The sequence below is a fragment of the Ovis canadensis genome, chromosome 11, assembly GCF_042477335.2.
Source record: "Ovis canadensis isolate MfBH-ARS-UI-01 breed Bighorn chromosome 11, ARS-UI_OviCan_v2, whole genome shotgun sequence".
NCBI classification, from domain to species: Eukaryota; Metazoa; Chordata; class Mammalia; order Artiodactyla; family Bovidae; genus Ovis; species Ovis canadensis.
In genome coordinates, this window is record NC_091255.1 from 58,343,063 (window position 1) to 58,369,946 (window position 26,884).

The 26,884-nt window shown below is 48.8% G+C and overlaps 1 protein-coding gene across 4 annotated transcripts; it reads left to right on the top strand.

The window, feature by feature from the left end:
• Window positions 1–1,802: 1,802 nt before the first annotated feature.
• WDR45B (WD repeat domain 45B) lies at window positions 1,803–25,229 on the top strand. 4 transcript variants are annotated; one of them, XM_069541863.1, is made up of 10 exons: window positions 1,803–2,029; window positions 5,907–5,981; window positions 14,115–14,216; window positions 17,688–17,775; window positions 18,808–18,902; window positions 21,256–21,395; window positions 21,976–22,061; window positions 22,896–22,997; window positions 23,476–23,597; window positions 23,974–25,229. In XM_069541863.1, exons 1-10 carry the CDS (start codon window positions 1,963–1,965, stop codon window positions 24,078–24,080), a joined length of 984 nt encoding a protein of 327 aa, XP_069397964.1. In that variant the 5' UTR covers window positions 1,803–1,962; the 3' UTR covers window positions 24,081–25,229. The 4 variants fall into 4 exon arrangements, with proteins under 4 accessions (XP_069397964.1, XP_069397967.1, XP_069397965.1 ...); XM_069541866.1 differs by having other exon boundaries at window positions 1,822–2,029; window positions 21,205–21,395; XM_069541864.1 differs by having other exon boundaries at window positions 1,826–2,029; window positions 21,205–21,395; window positions 25,034–25,229.
• The last annotated feature ends 1,655 nt before the right edge of the window (window positions 25,230–26,884 follow it).

Genomic DNA, 26,884 nt, shown 5'->3' on the forward strand with positions numbered 1-26,884 from the left:
TTATTATTAAACTGATAGGACTTTTTGTGTTTTTATATTGACTGTAGCGTGGGCCCTTTAATAAAGCTAGGATATGCCTTTGGTGCAAAAAAAAAAAAAAAAAGAAAGCTTCTGACAGAGACATCAGAAGGGGGCCGGAGAGTGGCCCCACCCACATCTTGCTGCTGCTGCTAAAGTCGCTTTAGTCATGTCCGACCCCGTGCAACCCCACAGACGGCAGCCCACCAGGCTCCGCTGTCCCTGGGGTTCTCAAGGCAAGAACACTGGAGTGGATTGTCATTTCCTTCTCCAACCCACGTCTTATCAAGGTCTTATATACTTTAACCAGACCTACTCCCACAACATACATCTTAAATTAACAAGACTAGAACTAACAATAGAAAGGTCTTACCAGACCCACTCCCACAACATACTTCTTAAGATAACGAGATTAGTCAGAAGGTTCTTGTTAAGGAGAAACATGTCCTCGAGCAAGATACTTTGTTATACTGACTGATACAAAGCAGTGTAGAAAAAAAAAATGTCCTTTTCTCCTCCTTGAGAGCCCTGGCCTGGGACCCCTTTCTCCTTCTCAAGGGCTCCAGACCACTTTCTCTTCCTCGGAGACCCCAGACTTATCAACCTGCCTAGGAATTGACTCTTTTGATGTTCATCCACGTGGACATAAGGGGCTCTGGTGTTCGCTTCTTGCCTCTCTGGTGTTGCGTATCTGTCCATTGATGGGTAGATGGAGTGCAACTCTTTTCCACTGGTGGCTAAATTCCCTGGCCTTGCTTGGTACATTTTATCTTTTAAAAGAAACTTTTAATAACCCCACAGTAGACAGACAACTCACTGGATGCCCAGCCCCTAGTGGAGACACACTTGGTCACAGGGACACTGACAACATTCCAAAAGCATTCTGAGAAGTCTCTTCCTGGGGCCTACGCCGTTAAAACGTTAGAAGGTGTTTTTCCTCTTAACAAATAGAAAGCTGGGTTTTAATACAGAACAGATTAGTGCCTGTTAGGGGGGTTTTGTGTCCTGGGGAGCCCTGTGTCCCTGTAGGAGGTTCTGCGCGTCCTGAAGGGGGCTCTGTGCCTTGGGGGTTCCATGTCAGCTGTGTCTGTGGGTAGCTCTGGGTCCTCGGTTGGGGGGCAGTCTGTGTCCCTGTGGCGGGGGTCTCTCTATGGGGAGGTGGAGGGTGGGGGTGGGAGAGTCTAGACATTCCTTTACACTTGACTCTCGAACAACACAGGGGTTAGGGACACCCGCCTTTCACACAGTAAAGAAATCTGCGTCTAATTTATAATCTTCCCTCTTATCCATGCTATCTACGGTTCTGCAGCTGCGGATCTAACCAACCAGGGTCGTGTACTCTTGAAAAAAAATCTGCGTGTTAACTGGCCCCGCATTGTTCAAGGAACATTTGTACTTCCATTTCTTCACTTCCACCCATTTTGCTCTTTTCGCGAACATTTTACTAGCACACCTGTTAAAAACTCCACAAAGCATTGTTATTTATACTGAGATACTTATCCTTTTATCAATTAAAAATAAGAAAATCTCTTTCCTTAATTTACATGATTTCCGGAGGGGGGCGGGCTTGAGTTAGTATGAGAGTCTGGGTCCTGCCTGCTCCTGAGGTTTGAGGGGCACGTACCCAGTCAGGTGGTTCCCACCTTTAGCCCCGCGCTCGAGATGCGACCCCGCCTCTCAGGTCAGGCCCCGCCCCCAAGCCGAGTCGACCCTCCCTCTTCAGACGCGGCCCCGCCCCCCGGAGACGTGACGCTCTCGGCGTTCCCTGCCCCCCCGGCAGGCCGTGGGTGGATTGCTCGGCGCTCCGCGGTTCCCTGGCTGCGCGCGCAGGCGGTGGGCCTTTCGCTTCCGGCCGCGGCAGCATCGGCGCTGGCCAGACCGATCCCGGCGGTCGACCTCCCGGAGCGGCATGCGGCGCTGAGGCGCGGTGGATCCCGCGGCACCATGAACCTCCTGCCCTGCAACCCGCACGGCAACGGGCTGCTCTACGCCGGCTTCAACCAGGACCATGGTGAGGAGAGCCCGTCAGTGGCCCCGGCCCCCCCCCCCCCCACCGTTTCCCCTCCTAGCGGGGTCCCGCCCTCAGCCCTGCGGCGGCGTTCTCACCGGCTTCAGGCCTCTTCCCCTGCCCCTGGCGTTCTCTCCCCTGCCCCTGAAGCCGCCCTCCTCCCCCAGGCCGCTCCTTTCCCCTCTGCCCAGGCCGCTTCCCCGCCGCCCTGACCCCCCACCCCCATCCAGGTCGGACAGTGATGGGATTTTCCGGGGCGGCGTCGGTTCTTTCTTGCGGGTTTAGGGTCCCCAGCGGCCGGGACGGGGTCGCATCGAGGTGAGAATGCCCCTGCAGGCCCAGGACCTCGTCCACGAAGGTCCTCACCTTTTCTGCTGATTGTCGTAGAATATGCCGCGGAACTCACACTTTTTTTCTTTTGTTGGGTGGCAACCGGACTGTTCAGCCCGGCTTTTCGGGAGATGGCCTTTTTCGCCTTTCTGAAATCCTGCGTGATGCCGGACTGCGCCCCACTCTAGCCCAGGGAGGGGGATCCGCGTCTGTTCTGAGGGTTCGCTTTGGAAGCGCGTTTGAAGAGGATCCAGAAGCAGGAACTGCAGGATCCATGTCTGTGGAGCCAGTTTGGGGTAGAGTTACGTAGGCCGGGCGGGGGTCGCCCAGCTGTGTCAGCGCGTGGGCGCGTGGGGTGCTGGCTCCAAGGTTCTGACTGTAGGGCCCCGGGACAGTGAAGTGTGTTCTGGGAACCGAGGCGAGGCCGCGATTTCCTACAGGGAGGAGCCGTTAAGGGCGGGAAGAGTTCTTGGAGGAGTGGAGTTGGACGAGGGGAAAAATGTGGGATGCGGGCGGCTGGGCTGGGGACCGCAAGGGTTGTAGGGTCCGCTTTGGGGGCCAGAAGTTGGGCATCGGGCAGTGTGTGGCTGAACACTTTGGATTTTGATTTCCAGAGGAGAGCCAGTAGATTTCTGAAAAGGTTCTGATAGTTGAAAACTCATTAAGGAGTTAACCGTGGTGTAGCAACTTCTTAAGAAATGTGCTTTCAATGGAAAGAAATGACTGATTAAGGGCAGGGAGAGGCAGTTCTAAAAAACAAACCGGAAACACAAAGCTTACTGACTCCGTGGCCTTTAAATCCAAGATCTATACACACACGACTGAGCGACTAAGCAGACATACCTGTCTTAGGGCCAGATGAGGAATCCTTGTAGTAGGTTTCGGTATAATAATTGAGGTTCACAATAAAGCTAATTATTTTAGAAACCAGTGAAGTTGATAATTTTTTATAAAGTGTTGCTGGAAAAAAAAATGCATTTATACTTAACATTTTGCTTACCCTTAGCTTAATTCCCTATAATTAAAATGTATGCCAGGTTATTGAGTTAGTTACATTTTGTTTTTCTGTTGACTTTTAATTTTTATTCCGCATTTTTAGCACTCTCATTGAAACTTTAGCTTTAGAAACCTTTGCTCATAACTTTAAATTGTTTGAACTTTTGACTTATCTTCTCCCAAAGATAAGTTGTATTAGTTTAGAGATTCTGAAGTGTTGATATGTGTGCCTCTCTGTAATCCGGCTGCCGCTTTTCTTTCTCTTCCCGTGGGAAACAGAAGGTTTGAGTGGACACACTTCTGTAGATTAGCTTTAAGATAGCAAGGACGGGAAGGTTCATGCCAACTGTCGTGTGATAACCAACTAAAATCAGTTAATTTATTTCTCCCACCCTGCAAAATAGCAAGGATAACGCCTAGCCTTCTTAGAGAGTGGTCTCCAGTCTTGTGTTTGTAGGACCTTTTTTCTAGCTTTTTACTGAAGTGCGTTACTCTTACAGAAAAGTGCATGTATCCTAAGTATTCAGCTTGGTGAATTTTGCAAACTGAACACACCTTCCGCAGCACTCAGGGTAAGAAACCAAATGCCTTGGCACGCCGTGCTCCTTCGGGCCACTCGCCCAGCCTAACTTCCAGCGACATGGACTAGTTTTGCCTGTCTCTGTACTGTATTTTGTTTCTGGCGTTTTTATTCAGCATCGTGTTTGCAAGAGCTTTTTTCCCGTACTGTTGAGTATAATGGAAGGTCATCCTCATGGGTGCAATATTTCTCTGTGTGACTACATCACAGTTGGCTTGTCCATTCAACCTTTGGTAGGCATTTGGGTAGGTTCCCAGTTTGGGGCCATTTTGAGCATAGGGGTGCTGCTGTGACCATTCTCTTACCTGTCTTTTAGTGAATGCATGTCATTTTTACAAGGCTTGTATACCTAGGAGTAGAATTGACAGTGGCAGTCATGCAAACAGTTTCCTGGTTTGCCCTCCATTCCCATGCCTCGGCACACTCATTTTGGCCATTTTGGTGGATGTTTAGTAGATCTCATTGTGATGTATATGTGAGATTGTATTTGCATTTCCCTGATTCTGTAGGTTTTAGTAAGCATTTGGATATTCTCTTGTGAAACGTCCAAATCTTTTGCTCATTTTTCTACTGGAAAATGAGCTCCTTTTTCTTATGGATTTATAGGGATTGTTTGTGTATTTAGTACAAGTCTTGTCAGAAATATGTGTGTTCTAGTGAAGACAAGTAAGATCGGTGCAGGCTTGAAACTTGTGGAAGGTGTAATAGTTGAGAAACAAAGGAAAACTTTCAATTTTTGTATTATTTCCTTATTTTCCAGAAAGCCAAGCTCTGATTCTTCTGTCCAGATTACATGATTCCAGTAACACAAAGAGGGAGTTACAACCCAGAATAAGAGATAATAAGTAACATTGTACTTTCCAGTGAGTGTCAGACTCCAGGCCCAGATAAAGTTCATTTCAGAGCCTGAGAGTTAATTACAGAACAGATTACAACTCCTGGGAAAGCTGATACGGTCCTTGTAGTTTTATGCCTAACTTGGACAAAGAAAAACAGAAGCATGCTTTTCACACTGCGGGGGTGGAGTGGTTGATAGACTAGAATAATGTCATCCCAATGCTGGAACACGGATCAAAGCCAGAAGAGACTCTGAGGGTGGCTTTGGCTCTCAGGTCAGTGCTGTGTCGTGGTGAGGGTCCAGCCACTGCAGCTTGTCTTGGGAAAAGAAATGAAGGGTTTGGTGTTTCTCTTTCTGGTCACAAGCTTCATATGAGCCAGCAGTCGAACTTGGTGGTGTTGATGGAGATTAATGTGGTCTTGATCACACTTGGGCAAGTGAAGTCCAGATCACAGGGTCATCTTAAAACTTGAGTGCTTCCTTCACTTCCTCACAGCCTCTTCAGTTGGACCATTAACAGTCTGGCGTGTGCCCTGGGGATGGAGACTGAGATGGGTTTAGGGAGTTAGGATTAGTTCCGGGTGGAAGTGAGGTCATGGAGACCTCATGCTGCCTTCTAGAAGACCCTCCATACTAGCCCTTCCACCTCTCCCCACCTGGATGTGTCCCTGCCTGCTGAGGTGTCTGCTCTGTGGCTGTCCTTGCGGACTGTCTTGTTTGTCGTTGGCTCTCTAGGGCTTGGTGCCTGATACAGCCCTGGAGAGGTGTGTTGGGAACGGGGAGGCCAGTGGTGGGCCTTAGAGGCTGGAGCTGAGGGACACGTGGGGTGGCAGAGTGGCTGGTTCGGTAGCTGCTGAGCCCCTCTTGCCCGAGTTAAGTGTTGGAGCAGAGAGCCTGGTCCATGGGATGCCAGAAGTGCCCTGCGGGGGCAAGTGGAATAATGTGCAAACCCTTTGATAACAGTCCACGAGGAGAGTCATCATGACGCGTGCGGACTGCGTCCGTGTGGCCTGAGCATCCACAAGAGCTCCTCAGAGAGGCTGCTGTCTCTGGACCCCTTGCACGTGCCGCTCCAGGCCTGGGGTCTTCAGCTGAGAGCCCGGTGAGGTGATTAATTTGTCTCTCTCACACTTTAGGATGCTTTGCGTGTGGGATGGAAAATGGATTCCGAGTCTATAACACCGATCCACTGAAGGAAAAAGAGAAGCAAGGTAAGAGTGATGCATTCTTGGTTTCTGCCTGTTCCCAGGCCTCAGCGTCTAGGTGCTGTCCTTCAGACTGGAGAGCAGTGGGTTGTGAGAAGTTGTTTGTGGGCCTGTCAGCCTGGATGCAGCTCTGCTCTTCCTTGTGTTGAGCTTCTACGAGCGCTGGGCTCTGCGGACTGGGTGTAGCAATGCTTCTGTGGGTCCAGGCAACCCTGGTGCATCCAGCACTGGCTCGCCCTGCTGGGAGACCCAGGCGTGGCTGCCCCGGCCTCTCCATGCTTTGTGTCCATCATGAAGCTGTGGGGAGCCGAAGAGAGAGGCTTAGGCAAGACGGGTAGGGCTGACTCTGAAAATAATTCTTTCTTCGAAAATACTATTGTGGCAATAAATTATAGTTGCTTTTGTTTTCTTATTTCAGTGTCTTTTTTTTTTTTAATTTCAGTGTCTTAAATTATGTTTTCATGGAATACAAGTTTTCACAAGCTGAAATCAGGAATTCTTTTTGTAAAATAAAATAATGATGGTCCTTTTCCCATCTGGCAGGAAAAATGTGTAATTTAATAGGTAGACTTTTCCCATTTGCTTCTTTTCTATGTATTTTTCTTGAGCTTTTAGTGACTCCTGGTCCTTACCTGCCAACAGATGAACAAATCTCAGATAAATCATAAACAGTGAGAAACCTCCTTTTTCTTCCTGCAGTCATGGTTTTGGTTTTTATTCAGTGTGCAAGTTATATTTTCTGATGCAAGAACCGTTTCTCATCTGTAAGAGGAAGTCACTGTATTCTTATGCTCCCCTATCAGCCCGCTTCCTTTTTGACAACTAATAGTCTACATCAGAGATTTTCAGATTTTTATTTTTTTCAGCAGTGAAACCTCTTTGTCAAGTAAAATCTTTTGTGCAACCCTGGTATGTAAAACAGCAAGTGATACTTTATTTCTAGGAGTTTATTTTGTAAGCTGAAGTCTGTTCAGTTCAGTCAGTCAGTCGTGTCCGATTGCAGCTTGCCAGGCTTCCGTGTCCATTACCGATTCCAGAGCTTACTCAAACTCATGTCCATTGAGTTAGCTGAAGTCTGTAATTTTTATTTATTAGAGAAGGCTCAGGGCAGCCAGGTGGTAACAGGCTCAGGTCTGGGCCCACACTATTTAGGTCCCAGTCCTGCTCTTCCCCATATCAGGCTGCTGTGTGACACGGGGCAGGCGTAACCTTGGGCAGATTACTCACCTTCTCTTGGCCTCAGTTTGTTTTTGTGTAAAAATGAAAATGTTAACTGCCTACCTCCTAAGTTTATTGTAAAGATGGATGAATTAGGATGAGGGAGACACACACCCAAAGTGCTTTGTAAGCTTATTGGCTCCTCATTGGTGGCAACAGTGTTACCTTTGAAGAGTGGGTCTTTGGAATTAATGAGCCCTGCCAGGATAGTGGGAGTCTCCTCTAGTCTTTCAGGTTCTGACTTCTGTTTGTTTCAGTTGCATTGTAAATTAAGACAGTTCTGTTGTATACAGAAAAATAGTTCCAAAGCATTTTGAAACAGCTTGCCTTGCAAATTTCCAGATGCTTTTTACCGAAATTGACCTAGAAACTTAGGAACTAGACTTCAGTGTCAAAGTTGAATTGTGAGCGGCATATTAAAAGTTGCTTCCTAAGTAATGAAATGTTTACAGTGGATCTAGGATTTCTTATAACAGTGAGTGAAAACAAGAAGTATCTCAGCCTCCAGGAAGGCTTGCTACTGTCATGTCGCAGTGCTGTGTCTGTTCCCGTCCCTGCTCAGCTGCTCTGTGTCTGGCTCAGACTGCCTCTGAGCTTCACTTGGGTGAATTTTGCACTTGCCGGGGATCCAGCAGGGCCATGTGGTGGCTGTTGATGGTGTGTTTAAGGACCCCACCTACATGCACTTGCAGGCTGGTCCGCTGCTTTATTTCTGGCAGCGAACTCAAAACAGGCAGGAGACTTGACCTTGTTCCTGTTTTATCGTCCAGACTTGCTTTCCTGTATGAGAAAGGAAGTGTGCCTGCATTGGAGGGTCAGTCCCAGACCTGGGCTTTCAGCCTTGCCTCCGCTGTGACCGTGGCTCTGCGTAGGGGCACTGCACGACAGGCTATGATCCACAGGCATCTTGCAGTCACACCCACTGCTGGATGGAGCTGGCAGTGCCCGGAAGCCCTCTTGGGCATCCTGGGCCCCCAGTAGAGGCAACGTTCTCCTCCAAGGTGTTGGAGGTCCTGTGTCCCTTGCACAGAGCCGAGCGGCTCACTTGGGAGGATGGGAGCTCGGGGAGCACAGCCTGTGTGGCGTTCTCACTAGGGTGCTGCAGGGCCGGAGCGTAGGACTCTGATTCACGTATATCACGCACACATCCAAGCATATCCTGGCAAGAAGGTTCACGTCATAATTTGAACAAAGATGTGTCAGGAGTAATACATTTGGGTAAAATTATGTCTATGTGGTTATAAAAATGAAAGGAGCACTAAAAGGTTGGCTCCCGTCTTCACTTAGAAACACAACCCTCCCACATCCCAAAGGTGCCCACGCTCGATGAACTTGCAAGGTGCTCAAGCCCCTTGTCTTCGGTGCTGCCTGACTCTTCTTCCACACCGCCAGCGCTCACACGTGTAACGTGGGTAGCCGTGTGTGGGGAGCAGAGGGCACACGGAGGCCTAGACGGGATGACTTGTGACAGATGGGACAGCAGGTGAGGCCACTTGTTTCTGAGCCCACTAAGCACTGCACTGGGGGTGGAGGATGCAGAGATGAATAATGTGGGCAGGGTCCTTGGCGAGACCACCCAGTGACTGGAAATAACAGGTGGCCTGTCTGCACACGGTCCACGATGCCGCCTAGTTCAGCACCTGCCTGACCTGACAGTCTTTCAGGGTCTTACCCATGGCCCGTCATCCTCCAGTTTCAGAGCAGGTCGTGTGGGCCCCATGGCCTGTGTGGTCAGTCCAGCACGCGGTGGGTGAGGGCACAAGAAAGAAGTGGGAAGCATGTGAGATGGAGGGGGCTGAGCTGATTGTGGGTGTAGGGGGTATGGGGTTGGGTCCAAGTCAGCGATGGCTCTGGGGAGGGTGTGGAAAGGCACATTCCTAGCCTTGATGGTGTAGGTTACAAGTTTACATTGGTACAGCCTTTTTTGTAGAAAAATTTGACAAATGGTTCATTTTCTATATTTGCACACACACGCATGCTCTGATCCAGCGATCATACTTAAAGGATTTTATCTGAAGGAAAAACATGAGAAAAAGACAGTAGATGGTACATGCTGTGGCACGTGCTGACGTGAAGTACAGCTGTGACGGAATGTAAGCGTGAAGAAGTTGGAAACTAGTGTGATGGTGCCATTGGTTTGAGTCCAGAAGTACACACGTGATCTCGCCTGCAGCTGTTCCTACTTTACGCTGTTCTGTGTTTCATTTTTATAGTGATAATATGTGATTTGTAGAGTGAGAAATAATTAAGCTATTTCTATTAAAACACCTGGGAAATAGGAAAGAAGAAGCTGACGGTTGAGGGGCAGATGCCGTGGGAAGAGGCTGGTGGGTAATGTCACGCTGGAGGGCTGACTTCTGCCCCTTCAAACAAGAGCCTCTCAGTGGAGTGGAGGTTAAGCCAACACTCAGGACGTCCCTCTCCCCCATTTTCTTTCAGTTTCTGTGTGTGTGTGTGTGTGTGTATTTTGGCCAAGCTGCTTGGGATCTTAGTTCCCAGCCAGGGATTGAACCCAAGTCGTTGGCAGTTGAGAGCTCAGAGTCCTAACCACTGGACCTCCAGGGAATCCCTCCAGTTTATCGCTTGGAGGCAGATTCTGCTGGGAGAGTAGGACATGTCAGACATTGATTCGTGCCTGAAGCTGTCACCGGTCAGTTTCCCAGGAGCCTGACTTGTGTTCTCTGCCTCTCCTTAATTTTAGTCCGCTGTACAGCCAGCCACTGGGCCTGGCCGCTTTCAGAGACATGGGCGCGTCTCTCTGCTTTTTCCGCCAATTGGCGACCCCTGTGGATCTTTCAGGACCAGCCCTGGGGTTCTGGGGCTCTAGTGGCAACCTTGGGCTTCCTTTCAGGAGACTCCTCCTCTCCAACTACTTGGGGGCTGTGGCCCTTGGTTTGGGGGAGCTAAAATCCTCTGATTCTCCTGGAGTTTGGAGTCTCGCTTTTGTTTGCTTCTGCTCTTCCCAGGAAAGCCTCTTGTTTTTCTTTCCCTGCCTCATTGGTTGATGCTGAAAAATCTGCCCTTCTTTCTTTCCAAAGTTAAATCCCAGAGGCCACGACTGTTTCCAGTGGTTAAAACTGCTTCTCTGTCTTTATCCTTAACCCTTAACATCTTTGTAATCTTGACATTGATTAAAAAAAAAAAAAGCATCAAAATGTTAGCCATAAATTAGCATCCAGGTAATATAAAATAATTCTGATTTCATGTAACACTGGGTTTTTTTGTTTTGTTGTTGTTAGAAAGAGGCTTAGAGAAAAATCACAACCTATATCATTTAAATTAAAATTAAAAAAAAACAGCCCTTTGAAACAGAATGTAATTTCCTTTTAACAGAAATTTTTGGTGATTTCTTTGTGTGAAGTACTTCAGTTTTTGTTTTTTTCCCTGATTGGTTCACTGTGCCCAGGTCACATTTCCAAGGCTGTTGTGCCTCCTGGCATTTCTTTATTCTCCCGTTAGCTTGGTCACATCTGCTGGTGACTCACTGCTTTTGGAACTTGAGAAGACTTGCGACTGACAAGTCCAGCAGTAATGAGTTTGAAGCCTCAGTGCTCACGTAGTGTTGTTATTAGTCTGAAACATTCTCCCTTGGTTGGAGAGTATTTTTAAAATGTATTAGTTACCTCTTGGCATAATTTACAGGTTTCTCCTGATATATTTCATTCTAGAACTTACTGAACCTGCGCTGAGGAAACAGTTGCCCTCCTCACAGACCCCCAGAACTCTTCATCTTGCAAAACTCTGTCCGCATTAGATGCTGACTCCCCCGCCACCACCAGCCTAGTTCCTATCTTTATGAATTTGTCTCTAGGGACCTCATATAAGTAGACTTGTGCAGTGTTTGTCCTTTTGTGACTGGCTTATTTCGTTTAACATAATATTATGTAAACATAGAGGCCGCTTCTACCTCTAGGCTGTTGTGAATAATGCTTCTGTAAGCAGGCATGTGATTTCAGTTCTTTTGCATGCACGCCGCCGACAGGGGCCGCTGCAGCAGGCGGCCTGGGTTCAGTAGTTTGAGAAGCCACCATACAGCCTCTAGCACCTGCACCATCCTTGCCAACACTTGTTTTCTGTTTTGTTTTGGTGGTGGCCTGGTTAATGATTGTGGCGACATACGAGTGATACCATGTGATATTTGTCTTCATCTTTGACTTACTTCCCTTGGTATGATCATCTCTGGGTTCATCCATGTTGCTGCAAACGGCGTCGTTCTGTTCTTTTTTATGGCTGAGTGATATTCCATTGTGTGTATCTATCCTGTCTTCTTTATCCATTTGTGTGTTGCTGAACAGTCAGGTTGCTTCCGTGTCTTGGCTGTTGTAAATAGTGCTGCTGTGAACATTGGGGTGCATGTATCTTTCCGAATTAGAATTTTCTCTGGTTATATGCCCAGGAGTGGGATTGTAGGTTAATATGGTGACTCTGTTTTTAGTTTTTAAAGGAACCTTCATGCTGTTCTCCATAGTGGCTATACCAGTTGGCATTCCCACTCAGAGTGTAGGAGAGTTCCCTTTTCTCTACACCCTCTCTGGCATTTAAAAAAATAACCCTTATTTGGTCTGAGTTGCAGCACCCAGGATCTTGCATGTTGGCACAGGCTGTTTGTTGCAGCATGCAGGCTTCTGAAGTTGCGGGGCTTACTTGCTCCACAGCATATGGGATTTTAGTTCCCCGTCAGGGCTCACAGCCACGTCCTCTGCATTGGGAGGCAGGTTCCTAACCACTGGACCACCAGGGAAGCCCCTCCAGCATTTACTATTTGTGGACTCTTGGAGGATGGCCATTCCGACTGGTGCGAGGTGGTGCCTCAGTGTAGGTTTTGATTTGCATTGTCTAATGACTAGTGACATCGAGTGTCTTTTCATGTGCTTGTTGGTTTGTCTTTGGAGAAATATCTCTTTAGGTCTTCTGCCCGTCTTTTGTTTTGGTTGTGTGTTATTATTGAGTTTTATGAGTTGTTTGTATGTTTTGGAAATTAATCCCGTCTTGGTAGCATTGTTTGCAAATGTCTTCTTCCAGGATGTAAGTTGTCTTTTTGTTTTGTTTCTGATTTCCTTTGCTGTGCAAGAGCTTTTAAATTTAATTAGGTCCCATTTGTTTAGTTTTGTATGTATTTCCATTACTTCAGGAGATGGATCCAAAAAAGTATGGTTGTGATTTGCGTCAGGAAGTGTCCTGCCTGTGTTTTTCCTCTAGGAGTTTTATAGTGTCTGGTCTTGCATTTAGGTGTTTGTTGTTTCTTCATTTGGTTTGGTTTTTGCTGGGTTTTTTGCCCGTGCTGTACAGCGAGCGGGGTCTTAGTTCCCCAACCAGGGACTGAGCCCACACCCCCTGCAATGGAAGTGTGGCTCTTAACCACTGGACCACCAGGAAAGTCCTACATTTAGATTTTTAATCCATTTTGAGTTTATTTTCGTATATGGTTTTAGAGAGTGTTCTGATTTCCTCCTTTTACTTGTTGTTCAGTCATTTAGTCGTATGCAACTCTTTGTAACCCCATGGACTGTAGCCCACCAGGCTCCTCTGTCCATGTGATTTTCCATGCAGAAATACTGGAGTGAGTGGCCATTTCCTTTTCCAGGAGATCTTCCTTACCCAGGGATTGAACCCGAGTCTCCTGCATTGGCAGGTGGCTTCTTTACTGCTGAGGCACCAGGGAAGACCCTCTTATATGTAGTGGTCCAGTTTTCCCAGCACTGTTTATTGAAGAGACTGTCTTTTCTCCATTGTATTTTCTTCCCCCTTTGTCATCTGCCTGCCAGTGCAGGAGATGTAGGAGACCTGGGTTCGATCCATGGCTCAGGAAGATCCCCTGGAGTAGGAAATGGCGACCCACTCAGTATTCTTGCCTAGAAAATTCCATGAGGTTGCAAAGAGTCGAACACAACTGAGCAGCTGAGCACACCGCACAGTCTCCCTGGACCTGGTGAGCGCCAGGGAGCCAGGCGATGCCCCTGGTGGCGGAGGCCTGGCCTGTGGGGCGGAGGATTCCTGGGCTGCCATGGGTCTGAGGCCGCACACCAGCAGGGAGCAGTTTAAGGACTGAAGCATTGTGGTCCTTTGAGTTTGGGGTGTGGCCACATCCTGTTACAGCCAGGATCACCTGAGGCGGCTGGTGTGCCACAGGACAGTAAACTGTTTGTAAGGAGAGCTGTGTTCCTTGTGGATGGTGTTAGATGCAGAGTCCTCTCTAGGCTTTCTGCTAGGCCTTGCATTTGAAACTTCTCGAGTGAGCTGATGGCCTTTGGGTCCATCTTGTGTGGCTCCGACTAGACAGGTAGGAGTCCGTTCTTAGTTTAACTTCTGATTTTCAAAGGTTTGGGTTCCTTGCTTGCCCTCTGCTGTACCCTCACTGTGCCAGGAGCCTGTGGTCAGGCCAGACCAGAGTGGGGGCTGAGGGGCCAGGGTGGGGGCGCCCAGCTGTGGCGTGAACTGCTCGGAGAGCAGTGTGCTCCTTTGGGGGTTCTGATGCTCCCCTGAGGATTGGGCTTCTTTCTGTCGTGGAGCACACCTGAAAATCTGCTGACACACTCCCCTTCACATGATTTGTGAACATTTGGGAACATTTGGGACTTCCAGGGGAAGAAGTGTTTAAAAGTGGTGAAAAGGAATTCCAGCTTCTGCATCAGACCATTTGAGATGCTTTCTCAGATCTTAGGTACTTTGCTGCACTTTAAACTATGAATTTGGATATTTCATACACTTGGCTATATTGGCTTCTTAGGTGCTCAGTGTTTATACATGAAAATACAGTTCTTGATGCTGAGAGGTTTGAAGCTAATTATTTTCCTAGCTGGTCACTATTTTCATTTCTGATCGTAGATACAGATTGCTGATTAAAAATCAAACGCTGACTGTTTTTACCTTTTTTAAAAAAAACTGTAAAATATACATACTGACTTCTTTTTATCATTTCAGAATTTCTAGAAGGAGGAGTTGGCCATATTGAAATGTTGTTTCGCTGCAACTATTTAGCTTTAGTTGGTGGTGGGAAAAAGCCAAAATACCCTCCGAACAAAGGTAGGTAAAATAATCCTGCATTTAATAATGCGTCTCACATGTAGTCTTGTCTTGAACTTTTTAGAGTATCTTTGTGTCTGGCCACACTGGACCTCCCCTGGTGGCCCTGTGACTCCTGAAGGGACGGAAGCGTCCAGAAAGAGAGTGGTCTCTGCTGTTCCCAGGAGAAGAAACATGTGACCAGAGTCGCTTTTCCCCGTGGACAGAGCACATGCTTTTCACTCGGGTTGACTCGATGGGGCCCTCCATCCCCATTTTGTCCTGGGTGTTCTTCTGCGGTGGGTGTTCTGTGTCGTGAGTTTCGCTGGAAGCCAGGTGTGGGGAGGTGGCTTCTGCGGAGAGCCATGGACTCGTGGAAACGTGTAGACCAGAGCAGCTGGGCTCTGGGTTGAAGAATGTTTTTCCTCGTGTGCATGTGTGAGCCTTTGTTCAAAGAGATGGCAGTGTAAAGGGCGTGGCTCTTTGAAAGTAAAGGAGAAACAGGAACTTTACAAGTTCAGCTGAATATCATGTGTCTGTAAATGTAGGTATCATTTGGGGCACAAGGAAGAAGCACAAGGAAGAAACCCAGTGAAGGAGAACAGAGCAGGGGAAGAAGGTGGGGACAGACCCCGGAGCTTTAGGTGCCAGGTGAGGGTGTGGTTGGGAAAGCAACGCCAGCAGTTCTCAGGAACAGTCTCAGGAAGCAGTTAAGTATAAGGCTCAGCAGACTCGGCGGTTGGAAGAAAAGAAAGGGGAGCCGTGTTCACAGAAGAGGCATGAGAGAGGGAAGTAAGTGTGGGCATCAGGCAGATGTTAGAGACGGGAGGAGGCCTGGGTGGCCACTGCACCCCTAGGGGGCTTTGAGTTGGAGCCCACTGGCAACAGGCTCCACCACGTCAGGGGCCATGGAGACCATCTCTTTTAAGGCTTGGTGGCAGAGGAAAGGAGTATAGCAAGGGAGGTCTCCCTACAGAAAATAAAGATGGGGGTGAGCTGGAGATCTGCCTGAGACCATGAAGTAAAGAAAGAGGGCAGGCAGAGTTCTGTGTGGCCCTGGGCAGGGTTGGGCCTGACTGGCAGTTTCTCAGTAGAGCCTGGCGGGTTGTGCGGATGTGATGTGGGGAATGGAACCCACTCTCGGGTTGAGGGTTTGCCCTGATAACACAGGCCGAAGGGTAGGGAGCCTGGCTGCTGTCCAGGTCATTGCCAGCGTGGCGTGGACGGGCAGGACTGTGGCTGTGAGTCCTGGAAGAGGCCCCCCAGAAGTGACAGTCCTGCAGCTGTGCTGGGGCCAAGGGCAGGTCTCGCGGTGGAACAGGAATTACCTGACCTGGGCTCCGTGGGAATAGGCACAGATCCTGCTGCTGGATCAGCCTTTGTCATGTGAAGAATTTCATCGATGATTGGTGAGGAGTCAAGAGCCTGGCCCCACCTGTGGCACTGTTGGGGGAGGAGGGGGTCACTGCTCCCCACCCCCAAGGAAGCAGTGGATTGGATAATCTGGGGTCTCTCACCTGTAGCATCTTACTCTCAAAAAAAAAAAAATTCTGAAGTAAGAGAGTCTCAGGAATTTTACAGACTTAGAAGAAAGCAATTTTCTAACTGAACATTTTGAGTAAAATGTAAGCTTTTTGTAGTGTGCTAAAGGTGATTTTTAAGAAAAGAGCTTGGTCTTTATTTCGGTAATGTCAAAATCACTTCTAAATATTTTCTTAATTGCCAGTTAAGATACATGGTGTCACAGTGTAAAGAATCTAGCTGCTTTGGTTTGTGAGAACATCACGGCGACCAGCTGGGCCCAGACAGGGTGCTGCTCAGGTAGCAGAGCGGCCCTTTCCTTTTTAGAAGGGAGTCCAGAATTTTGAAATACTGTTTTTGCTATTAACAACTATATTATTAAAAGACAGAATCCTACCCAGAACATTTTAAATTTCCAGTTCCCTGCAGCAAAGCAGCTTGCAGCCTTCAGAGGCCACAGGGAGTTGGCATTAACTGGAGTCCTTGGATTTCTCTCACTGCCCAAGTCTCTTTTGTGAGTGACAATTTGTGCTGCTGCCTCTGGGGCTTCATCATGCTGTTTCCAAACATTTCTGAAAATGGGGTTCACCTGTTTTTGCGACACCCTTGACATCCTTCTGTCTGGACTTCTGTCTAGTTTGAGCCGTTTCCTGTTGAGTTACAGACTTTCTGGTGTTAGGTTGCAGGGCCAGAGGAAGTTCACTGAATCGCCTTTTGTGTTCAAGAGTAGAGTCTCCTTTGCCCAGAAAAGTTGTGACCATTTGGTTTTGGAAAGATACTGTTTTCGATAAGGTAACCGTCTACTCACTGACACGTTGGTGCCCTTTAAGGAGGAGCTGACAGGAGAAGTTTATCACAGATGGTGTTTCAAGGAGCAAGAAACACTGCTTCATTTTTTAGTGGTTATGAATTATAACTAACCTCTTCAATAGTAAATACATTCTATGTTAATAATTTTGGCAGTTCTGGTAGGCTGGTATTCATTTCTTTCTTGATTTGAAACTTAGATGACACTTACCCATTCTAACAAAACTGATCCCTGAATCCCACTGCCTGGACTGTTGTTGGTCACATGTTGAGACCTTGAGGAGAACATTCTTTCCCTTCCATTCTCAGTCAGCTGTGACCTGACTGTGGAGGGAGCTTATTTCCCTCACCCCACGTGCCTCATACCCAGCTTTTCAAGTGGAGGAGAGAAGAGGTCTGGACACACACTCCAGGGTTGTCTGTAAGTTATCTCAGCCTTTGGGACGTAAACTGCTGATCCATCCTGACGGAAGCTTGTGTTGTGAGCAGAAGGCATTCTCCAGCTTGAAGCAGAGCGAGAACTTGGGGCGGAAGAGCCCTGGCCCGGGTTTTATGTGTCTGATTGCCTCATGAGACCGCCCTTTCTTTCTTGATCCAGGCTTATCTCCAGCACTTGGTACCTGTGGTAGGGCTTGCTTTTCGGCTCAGTCTAATGGGACCCAGGAGAGAGAGAAGTTTGCCTGGAAGCTGGGCGAGGGTTGTTAGGGAAGAGGTTCGCGTGAGTGTGCAGAGAGGCAGAGGCTGGGCACCTGCCCTGTGAGCAGGCGTGCGGGAGAGTGAGGTGGGGGGTGGGAGCGAGCGGGTGAGCAGGAGCCGTGGCTTGAGACCTGGGGGCTGGGCCTGGGAGAGCTTTATACCTAGGAGCTTATTTTGTAAGCTGGTCTGTAATTTTTATTTATTAGAGAAAGACTGTGTGGCCGGTGGTGAAAGACTCTGGGCCCACACTGTTCAGATCCCAGTCCTCCTCTGCCCTTTGTCAGGTCGCTCTGTGACCTTGGGCAGGCGGCCTTCTCTTGGCCTCAGTTTCTTTACGTGTACAAATGCAGAGGATGACTGCCCCCGCCCCCACAGGTGTTCCACTGCGAAGACTCCCTCAGGAGTGCCTCTAGCAAGCCAGCCCCTGGCCTCTCCGTTGTCGTGTTCATAGAGTCTTTCTCCTTTCAGTGATGATCTGGGACGACCTGAAGAAGAAAACTGTGATTGAAATAGAATTTTCTACCGAAGTCAAGGCTGCCAAGTTACGGCGAGATAGGTAGGTGTGGTGTCTCATTTTTTAAGATAGAATAGTCACCTTCTCTGAAGATGGCTGAAATCATTTTATACTGAAGGAAGAGACGTGTTTGGGAAAATGATGTATAAAAAATAAGGCTGTAGTTTTTGACTCAAGAACATAGGTCAGTGAGTTTCATTTGCCTCCTGGGGTTGTTCGGAGGTGAGCAGTCAGTGGGAGTGGGTGCAGTCAGTGGGAGTGGGTGCACCCCGTGGACCCGGCCCTGGGCTGGCCCTGCCTCCAGCTGTCAGTCCTTCAGGGGAACCGCCCTGCCCGTCAGGTGCAGGCTGAGGACATGAGTTTTGACCCCTGAATTGCCTCCCTCTTTGCCCACGCTTGTCCACATCATGCCTCATAAATGTTTCAGTTTGAAGGTAAAGGAACACTCAGGAACTGCTCACAGAGTGTCACTGAATCTCACCTGTTGAAAGTAGCCGGTCTCTCCCAGACATTGCCGCTTGTGTTTAGTAGAACGCAGGAGTTTTTCCTAGTACGTTGATCGCAGTGGAGCAGAGCTTCCATTTGTATTGTGGCGTGGGGTGTGAATGGAGTGTAGGTAGACTTGTATCTTCTGGGAATGTCAACATTTAGGGCTTGTAATAATGCAAATCTTGGAGCCAAATCAAAGATCTGCTTTCTCACATTTCTGAATTGTCAAGACATGTCTAAAAGTCTGTTAAGATAGAATTTCTGGCTTTGTGTCCTACTTGGTTCTTACCCTGTAGACAGAATGGCTGATGAGAATGCCCTCCCGCCAGCGCCCCACTGTAGGCTGTACCTGCCTCTTCCGAGTGGGAGGGCATCAGTCCTGGTGTCAGCGGCCTGCCGTCGGGCTCCCTGCCGACCTCCCTCGCACACCTCGCTGCCCCGCTCCCGGGGTCAGGAATGGGAATGATCCTCTTGTATGTGGTTGTTGGAATGTTTCTGTTTCCAAATAATAAGAACGAAAGCCACAAAATGTTTGAGTTTCACTCTGGGGGAGAGAACATTCTGATGGTGTTTTCTTCTTTCCAGAATTGTGGTTGTTTTGGACTCTATGATCAAAGTGTTTACATTCACACATAATCCCCATCAGTTGCACGTCTTTGAAACCTGCTATAACCCTAAAGGTAAGAATCCAGAGGAGGACCGATGGTGGAAATGGGCTTCTTGAGTCCAGACCAGGTGGGACGCAGACCCGTGCTGGGCGCCTCTCCTCCAGGTGGTCTTGGAGCGACGTCACCCTCGTGGTGGGTCCTGGAGCATCTGGGGTGCTGGGGAAAGGTCTGAGAGGTGCAAGCTCTCCCCAGCCCCCTGTGAACTTGCCCTGGGTCACAGCCCAGCCTCCTCACTGTGGAACTGAGACCGTGCCTCTTACCAGAACCTTCTGGGTCTCTCGGGACTCTTCACAGTGACTGTCAGCCATTCAGGAGCTCCATGGTGAACCTGGAATCCGTGGTTTCATTGAGTTCTGAGGCCTCTCCTTCCTGTTCTCTTCTTTGCACGGGGCTTTGTTACTCATTGTATCATCTTTGCTTTGAAAATTTTTGGTTTTTTCTTCTAGCTTTATTGAGGTATAAAATTCACTCATTCTAAGTGTATCGTGTGATAAACTCCAGCCACTGTAAACAGTCGTGCGGCTGCCACCACAGTAAGCAGAACAGCCCCAACCCCCCGAGGCCCCCCAGGCTGCACGTTCCCCACCTGACCCTCAGGTCTTGCCTTTCCAGATGCCTTGGCTATCTTTCTCGTAGCTTAATGTTTTAGATGCCTTCATTTGTGTGTGTGTGTTATTGTTGTGTTCATTTTTATTGCTGAGTAACATACTATCATATGGGTATATCACAGCTGTTGGTCCACACCAGATTTTTTGGCTGTTAGGAAGAGAAGCTGCTGTGTATGTTTACATGCAGGTCTTTGTGTGGATATATGTATTTTTTCATTTCTCTTGCCTATATACTGAAGAGTACAATTGCGGGGTCATACTCTAATTATTCTTTAGAGTCCTCATTGTGTTAACGTACAGTAGCTGTCTTTCTCTGACTCAGCAAAACACCCTGCATGTCATCCGTGCTGTTGCAGATGGCAGGATTTTGCCTTTTTTTTTTTTTTTTTTTTATGGCTGCACTGTATTCCATCAGGTATATATCCACTCTCTGTGTTTGAATGGAGTGTCTAGTCCATGTCCATTTAAAGTAGTTATTGATAGGTGGGCACTTACTGCCACAAACTGTTTTAGGTTGTTTGAGTAGGTCCTCTTCATTCCTTTCTTTTGTTTTCTTCTTGAGTGTTCCGTTTGGATTCCTTTCTCTTCTTTGTGTGTCTATTATAGGTTATTGGTTTGTGGTTACTGTGAGGTCTATATATAGCAATCAGTATGTGTGCGTGTGATTATTTTAAATGGCTGACCTCTCAATTTCAAATGCGTTTTAACGGCCCTGCGTTTTACTTCCCTCTCCCCAGGGTCTCTGGTTTTGGCATTGGGTTTTACATCTTCTTGTGTAGCCTTTACTCCTTGCAGATGCAGATGATTTTACTGCTTTTGTCTTTTAACCTTCCCGCCGGCTTTGTGTGTGGCTGATCTTACTACTACTGCTCTGTAGTTAGTTGCCTTAACCAGTGAGCTTTTTCCTTTAACAGCTTTCATGTCTCTACTTGTGACCTTTTCTTTTTTGCTTAGAGAAGTGCCTTTACCGTTTGTTTAAAAACGATTTTTTCTGCACTGGATTACTTTAACACTTTTTTTTTTTTTAAGTAAGTGTAGGATTTTTCTGGACTCTGTTCTGCTCCAGTGTCTGTGTTTCTGTCCTTATGCCAATATCAGGCCACCTTGATTTCTGGAACTTGAAGATAATTCTTGAAATTAGGTAGAATTAAGTCCTCTGATCTTGTTCCTGTTATGTAAAAATTGAAGGAGCTATTCTAGGATCGTTTACTTTCCTTGTAACTTGGTGGCAGCTTGCCTGTTTCTTCAGAAAAGCCTGCGGAGATTTGTACTGTGACGGCGCTTACTCTGTCAATGGAGGGAGGTAGGCTGCAGCCTGAGGTCCTAGGACAGCTCCCCCCCCCGCCAGGTCTTTGGTTTTCCTTTGCGGTGTGTAACAGTGTTTTCCATCTATCATTAAATTTATTGTCGAGTTTTGGGATTTTTTTATGTATTTGTTAATGGATTCATTTTTAGATTTTACAGTTTTGCATTCTCCCAAAAGACATACATTTGATAAAGTAAGTTCAGCAAATGTTTCCAATCATGAAGCCATCTCGAGGGAGTGAACTCTGCTTGGCTCCCTGCTGCCCTTTACTGGGAGAGGATTTTGTGACTAAATCTTACTTTTTCATGAGACCTGGAAGGCAGAGAGTAGGTGTGGTTGTTTAAAAGCAGAAACATTGGGACGGTCCTGAGTCCTTGACAAGTTTCTTGTCTGTCTTTAGGCCTCTGTGTCCTGTGCCCCAACAGTAACAACTCGCTCCTGGCCTTCCCAGGCACGCACACAGGCCATGTGCAGCTTGTGGACCTGGCCAGCACCGAGAAGCCGCCAGTGGACATTCCCGCCCATGAGGGCGTCCTGAGCTGCATTGCTCTCAACCTGCAGGGAACAAGAATTGCGACCGCATCTGAGAAAGTAAGTGGGTGTCCCTGTCCCACTGGAGGTCGTGCCTGTAGAGTGACCTCGCCTGCTCTAGGGTGCGGGCTCCTGGCACACTAGTCCTTCCCTGAAGATCTCAACGCCCCGAGGTTCTTTGCTCAGATAGCAGGTCATAGCTGACAGAGGGTCCAAAAGTCATTCTCTTCAGCTGTGCTCCGTCTGTTTGGCAGCAGAGTTAGTGTTTCTCTTTCTGACTGGCTGTGGGAGCTAGAATTAAGATGCCGTTTCCCTGGGTGGCAAGTGAACTGACGGCTCTCGGGGACCCAGACAGCCTAGGGCGTCTGCCAGGGGAGCGTGTGCACAGGACTCCGAGAGGGCCACATGCGGGCTTGGGCCCTGGGCTCTCTGACCCTCTCTCAGCCCCTGCCGGCTGCTGTCAGACTAAAGAGACTTCGGTTCGTTCTCAGTGACAACGGGGAAAGTTGAGTTTTAGTTTATGTGGGCGAGTTTGGGAAAGACTCCGATGGGCTAATGGGTTTGTGAATAAAAATCATTTCAAAAAAAAATTAAAAAGTTGTGAATCTTTGATAATGAAACACTTCACTGTTTTTCAAAGGGGACCCTTATACGAATATTTGATACTTCATCAGGGCATTTAATCCAGGAACTACGAAGAGGATCTCAAGCAGCTAATATTTATTGGTAAGAAAGCACGTTGTTTCACCCTAGAGAAGGGGCCCTGTGTGATCTGGCGGGAGAGGCAGGACCACGCACATGAGGCGGGCGGGGCTGCTGTACTGGAAGGGGCTGGGTTTTTAGTTCACTTTATTATTACTGATTTAACTCTTTATCATGGGGATATACACAGAAGTAGAATATTACAGTTACCATGGACCTGTCACCCTGCATTTGTCAGAATTTGCCTGTTTTATTTCATCTCCCCACTGTCCCTTCAGCTTATTTTCTTGATAGTGTCTTCGAGCAGACACTGGAGGCCTTGTTAGCCCGTCCCTAGTCACTTCAGCCTCCAGTGAGGCTGACCTGGTCTCTCTGTGGTGGTGGTGACCACATCTCACAGTGTCTGTAGCTCTGAGGGGGCTGCACCCCTGCTTGGGCAGGACCTCAGTCCTTGTGTCTGTGGCTTTTGCGAGTGTGGAGCTGCACTTGGGCTTAAGTGATAAAAATGTAGCCAGTATCTGCATGTAGTGTCCGTGGGGCCCGTCATGCAACCCACTCTCCCATCTGTCTGCTCTGGGGCCCATCCAGCCAGTCCGAGTGACGCCCCCCACCTCGGGGGCCAGATCATTGGAGGGGAGTTTTTCTTTCCCGGCCAGCTTGTGGCAGTGGCCTCAGGGCCCCTGGGGTGGCAAGGTGGTCTGCTCTTGGCACCTGAGGAGGGGCTGTGCCCTGGTTTTGACCCTGGTAAAATGACTGTCCGTCCTGACCACGGGGTGTTGGAGCGGGAGAGCTGGGGTCAGGGCTCGCTCCTGAGTCCACACAAGACCGAGACCCGAGCTCCATCCGCTTCCTCTGCAGCATCAACTTCAATCAGGACGCTTCCCTCATCTGCGTGTCCAGTGACCACGGCACGGTGCACATTTTTGCAGCTGAAGATCCAAAAAGGAATAAACAGTCGAGGTAGGTTTCCCAGTTAGAAGGATGAAGCCTTGGCTGAGTGCTCGCCCACTGGGTCTGAGTCACAGGCAGGATGCTTCTCGTTGGTCCTTCATTTGATTTTCTAAAAACCAGTGCAGATTACTTGATGCTAAGACTGGCATCACGACTCATCCTGCCATTAGCTCCTTAGGAAATCTGATGAGGCTCCAGGCGCCTTCTAGGGAGGCAGAGCTTGGTCCTGCACTCCAGCAGTCATCCTCGTGTTGGCTGTTCAGACAGTCGATGTGGTGGCAGCAGGGCCCTGTGCCCCGTCTGGTGGTGATGGTTTCTGGGTTTCTGATAGAGCCGTTTGTAACAGCTTAGTTATTTTGTGTGAAAAATAAAAATGAAAAGCAAAAGTAGAATTTGAATCATTAAGGCTAAGCCGACGGTAAGGAGAGCTGTGTCTAACTTTGTCATGTGACCGTCACTTCCTTTCTTTGCTTCCTTGTCCTCACAGTTTGGCATCAGCCAGTTTCCTTCCAAAATACTTCAGTTCCAAGTGGAGTTTCTCCAAGTTTCAGGTCCCCTCAGGCTCTCCATGCATTTGTGCCTTTGGAACAGAGCCAAACGCTGTCATTGGTAAGTGGTCCTTCCCGGGGAGAGTGGCCCCGGGTGTGATCAGCGCCACACCGGCCTCACTGGTCTTCCTTCTTCTCTCCCGGGGGTCCTGTGCATCCCTCTCTGGGTTCACGCAGCTACCTGCCTTCTGGGGGTTCCTGGGAAGTTGACAGGGCAGATCATTTGGTCTTGGAACCAATGACCTGAGAGGGTTCTCCTGTTGCTGCACGAGCTGAGTAGATGCAGCTCAACCCCTCAGAACAGTGGGTTCTCGGGCTAGCGTGCCCCTGCCACGCACAGATACCTGAGGGTGGCTCAGCCTCCACTCAGGCTGCGCGGCGAGCTCAGTGCGGGCTGCTTGCTTTTCACCCTGAGTGACGCGGTCTCCTCTGCCCAGCGATCTGTGCGGACGGCAGCTACTACAAGTTCCTGTTCAACCCCAAGGGAGAGTGCGTCCGGGATGTGTACGCGCAGTTCCTGGAGATGACCGATGACAAGCTTTGACCCTCCACCAGGAGCGCGAGCACCGTGGCCCCTGGCGCCCAGTGGCCCCTCGAGCTCCTGGGGCTGGTGACAGTGGGCTGGAGGGACGGCCCGGGACCTTGCGCAAAGCCACTTGTGGCTGTTTTCTGAAGCAGGCCTCCTGAGTCCAGTGTTAAAGGAAGAATCAGCAGGGCACGGGGATACTCAAGCCGGACCGCCGGCTTCACCTTTCGCTTCAGCGGTTCTGCCGCATCCGCCACCTGCAGCCAGGGCTCCAGACACACTGGGGGCATGTTGAGAAAAGGAGGGACAACGTGAAATTCGTTTGTGGCGCCAGATTCCATCTTTTTTGCTGAGTCTGTGATGGAGAGGTGAACACACGAGCAATCTTGGTTCTTTCTCACCAGATATAAGTGGGATTATCACACCGCCAGCCTTAGGAGGAGGAGGGAGGAGGCCCTTCTCCCGTCTAAACTGAAGAAAGTTTAGAGTTCACAGGCTTGGTGTCTCCCTCAGGAGTTACATATCACATGTCCCCCTCTTGTTGGAGCCATTGGGATTGAGGCAGCGCCAGGCCCACCCCGTGAGCCGCACCTGTGGCCTCCTGGCGACACTCTGGGTCAAAGGGAGTTCCCCTTTCCTCGCAGGGAACAGAGTCACATGTAGACTTTAAAACTGAGTCACAGAGGAATGCATTGCTTCATTCGGAGGATACGAAGGGAAACCCACATCTCAACAAAAGCAGTGCCCGGTCCTGTGGGCTTGGCTGGCTGCTTCCACTTCCCTCTCACTGTCTTCTCTCCCTGTTTTTAACAATAGTTGCACACTAACATTCTGGGAATGAGAGGCACATACTTTTTTTTTTAACATTTGGTAACTAAAATAGGTTATGGGCTCTATATTGTTAGTACTACTTGAGGTATATATTTAATTTTCTTAACTTCCCTTTAAACTTAATTTTATTTTGATTTCAGGTTGCAAACATTAAAATCTGCAGCTGCAAGTTCTCAGTTTTGCCAGTTCTTTTACTGTCATGTAATCAACTAACTTTGTCTGTGGATTTCAATGTAAATTATGCATGTTACTTTTATGTGTATTTAATCATGAAATTTAATTTTGCACACTTATTTGTAACGTTTCTTTTAAATAAACGTGGCTAATTTTGTTGTATTCTGTACCCATCAAGGGAAGAGAATTGTATGTTATAAAACCACAGCCCCAGTTTTGTTGGACTGCAGGCTGCAGGAACGGCCCACTGTGCTTTGTGGCCTGAACTGTCCACGGCCACATGGGGGCCGGGGGCAGCCCAGCTTCGGGAGCAGAGAGGAAGAGAGTGGTGTTCCCTAGCAGTGTCCATTGTCTCCGGTCAGGAAGCTCTGTCTGAGGTCTCTTTGGGGGAAAGCCTGGTGTTGGGCCACCCATCTGTCTCTGACAGCCTTAACGTTGGGCCCAGGAGTAAGAGGGCATTTCACATCTGTGTAATCACTAGTTTACATTTTCCCCAGTACAATGCCTTTAGTGTATCCAAATATACATTAAAGTAGGAAGAGAATTTTGCAAAGGTTGGTGTCACGGTGTGTGGAGATGCTACAAGCTGGTGAGGAAAGCTGGGCTGAGTGAGGAGTCAGCTCACTGGCCCCGAGAGAGGCCGTACCCGGGAACATTCCATATCCAGATTGTTCTGGCACATCCATTAAGAGTCCACAGTGTGGGAGCAGGTGCGGGCTCTGCCACCCCAGGCACAGCCTTGCATGCTTTGTAAAATGACCGAACAGGGACACCCTGGGTGGTGTGTGAGTGACCGCCATCAAGAGGTTCTGGTTGTCTTCTCAGGGGTTTCTCCTCGGGATGGTGACAGTACTACATCTTGCCGGGGAAATGCCCTGGTAAGGCTCCTGGAGGGCAGGCTGAAGTCTGGAAGGCCGAGGGAGCGTGGCCTGTCCACCCTCCTCGGGCCTGGGCATGTGGCCTCACTTCACCCCCTCAGGGAGGTGGCGGGAAGAGCTGTCCCTGGCCAGTGGGCTGTTGGGTGAACCTTCCTCAGTTTAGGGACAGCAGCAGACTTGGTTTCTCAAACTGATAACCACTGAATTGTTGCCTAATGTAGGGAAAGCATGTTATAAGCCACGGCCGCCTCTAATTCCCCGCCGGCTGCATCCTGCCAGCCCCTGAACATGGATATGGAGGGGCAGGCATGAAAGTCTCATGTCCAGGGCTTCCCCAAGGCCCACTTGGTGGCTAGGTTGGACCAGCCTGATTAATTTTCCCCCAAATGCCCGTGTGAACATTCAGGAACCACCTCTTGGGGCCCTACACACTGGGCTCTCCTGCCTGCTCTCCAGGTCATGAACGGGGGGGGGGGGTGGAGGGAGGGCTCCAGTGTGTCAGTTGGGGACAGAGCCCTCTGTGCCCTGCAGCCTCGCCCCTGCCCATGCCCCTGGCTCGTCTGTCCCATCAGTCTTCAGTCCCATCAGTCTTCAGTGCTCACCGTGGCCTGGAAGGCGTGGCCCACTCCCCTCCTTACCCTGCAGCTTGTGAGACCAAAGCTTCTCATGTTTGCATTTCCTTTCTGCAACCAAATCAAACTTGTAGGTGATTTCACACATCTTGGTCCCTGGCCTGTTTTCTTTCTGTAAAAAGTATTTCATCAATTTTAGTGTTTTTGGAACTTGTGCTGAAATTTTGGTCTTCAGAATGGATCAAAAAACACTAATCACAATACAAAATGTTCATTGTAAGGTGAACATATAGAAGAATATGAAGTGGGAATCAACATCACCCTGAGTTGCCATCTCCAGAGACGATGACCTTTGGAACCCCCGTGC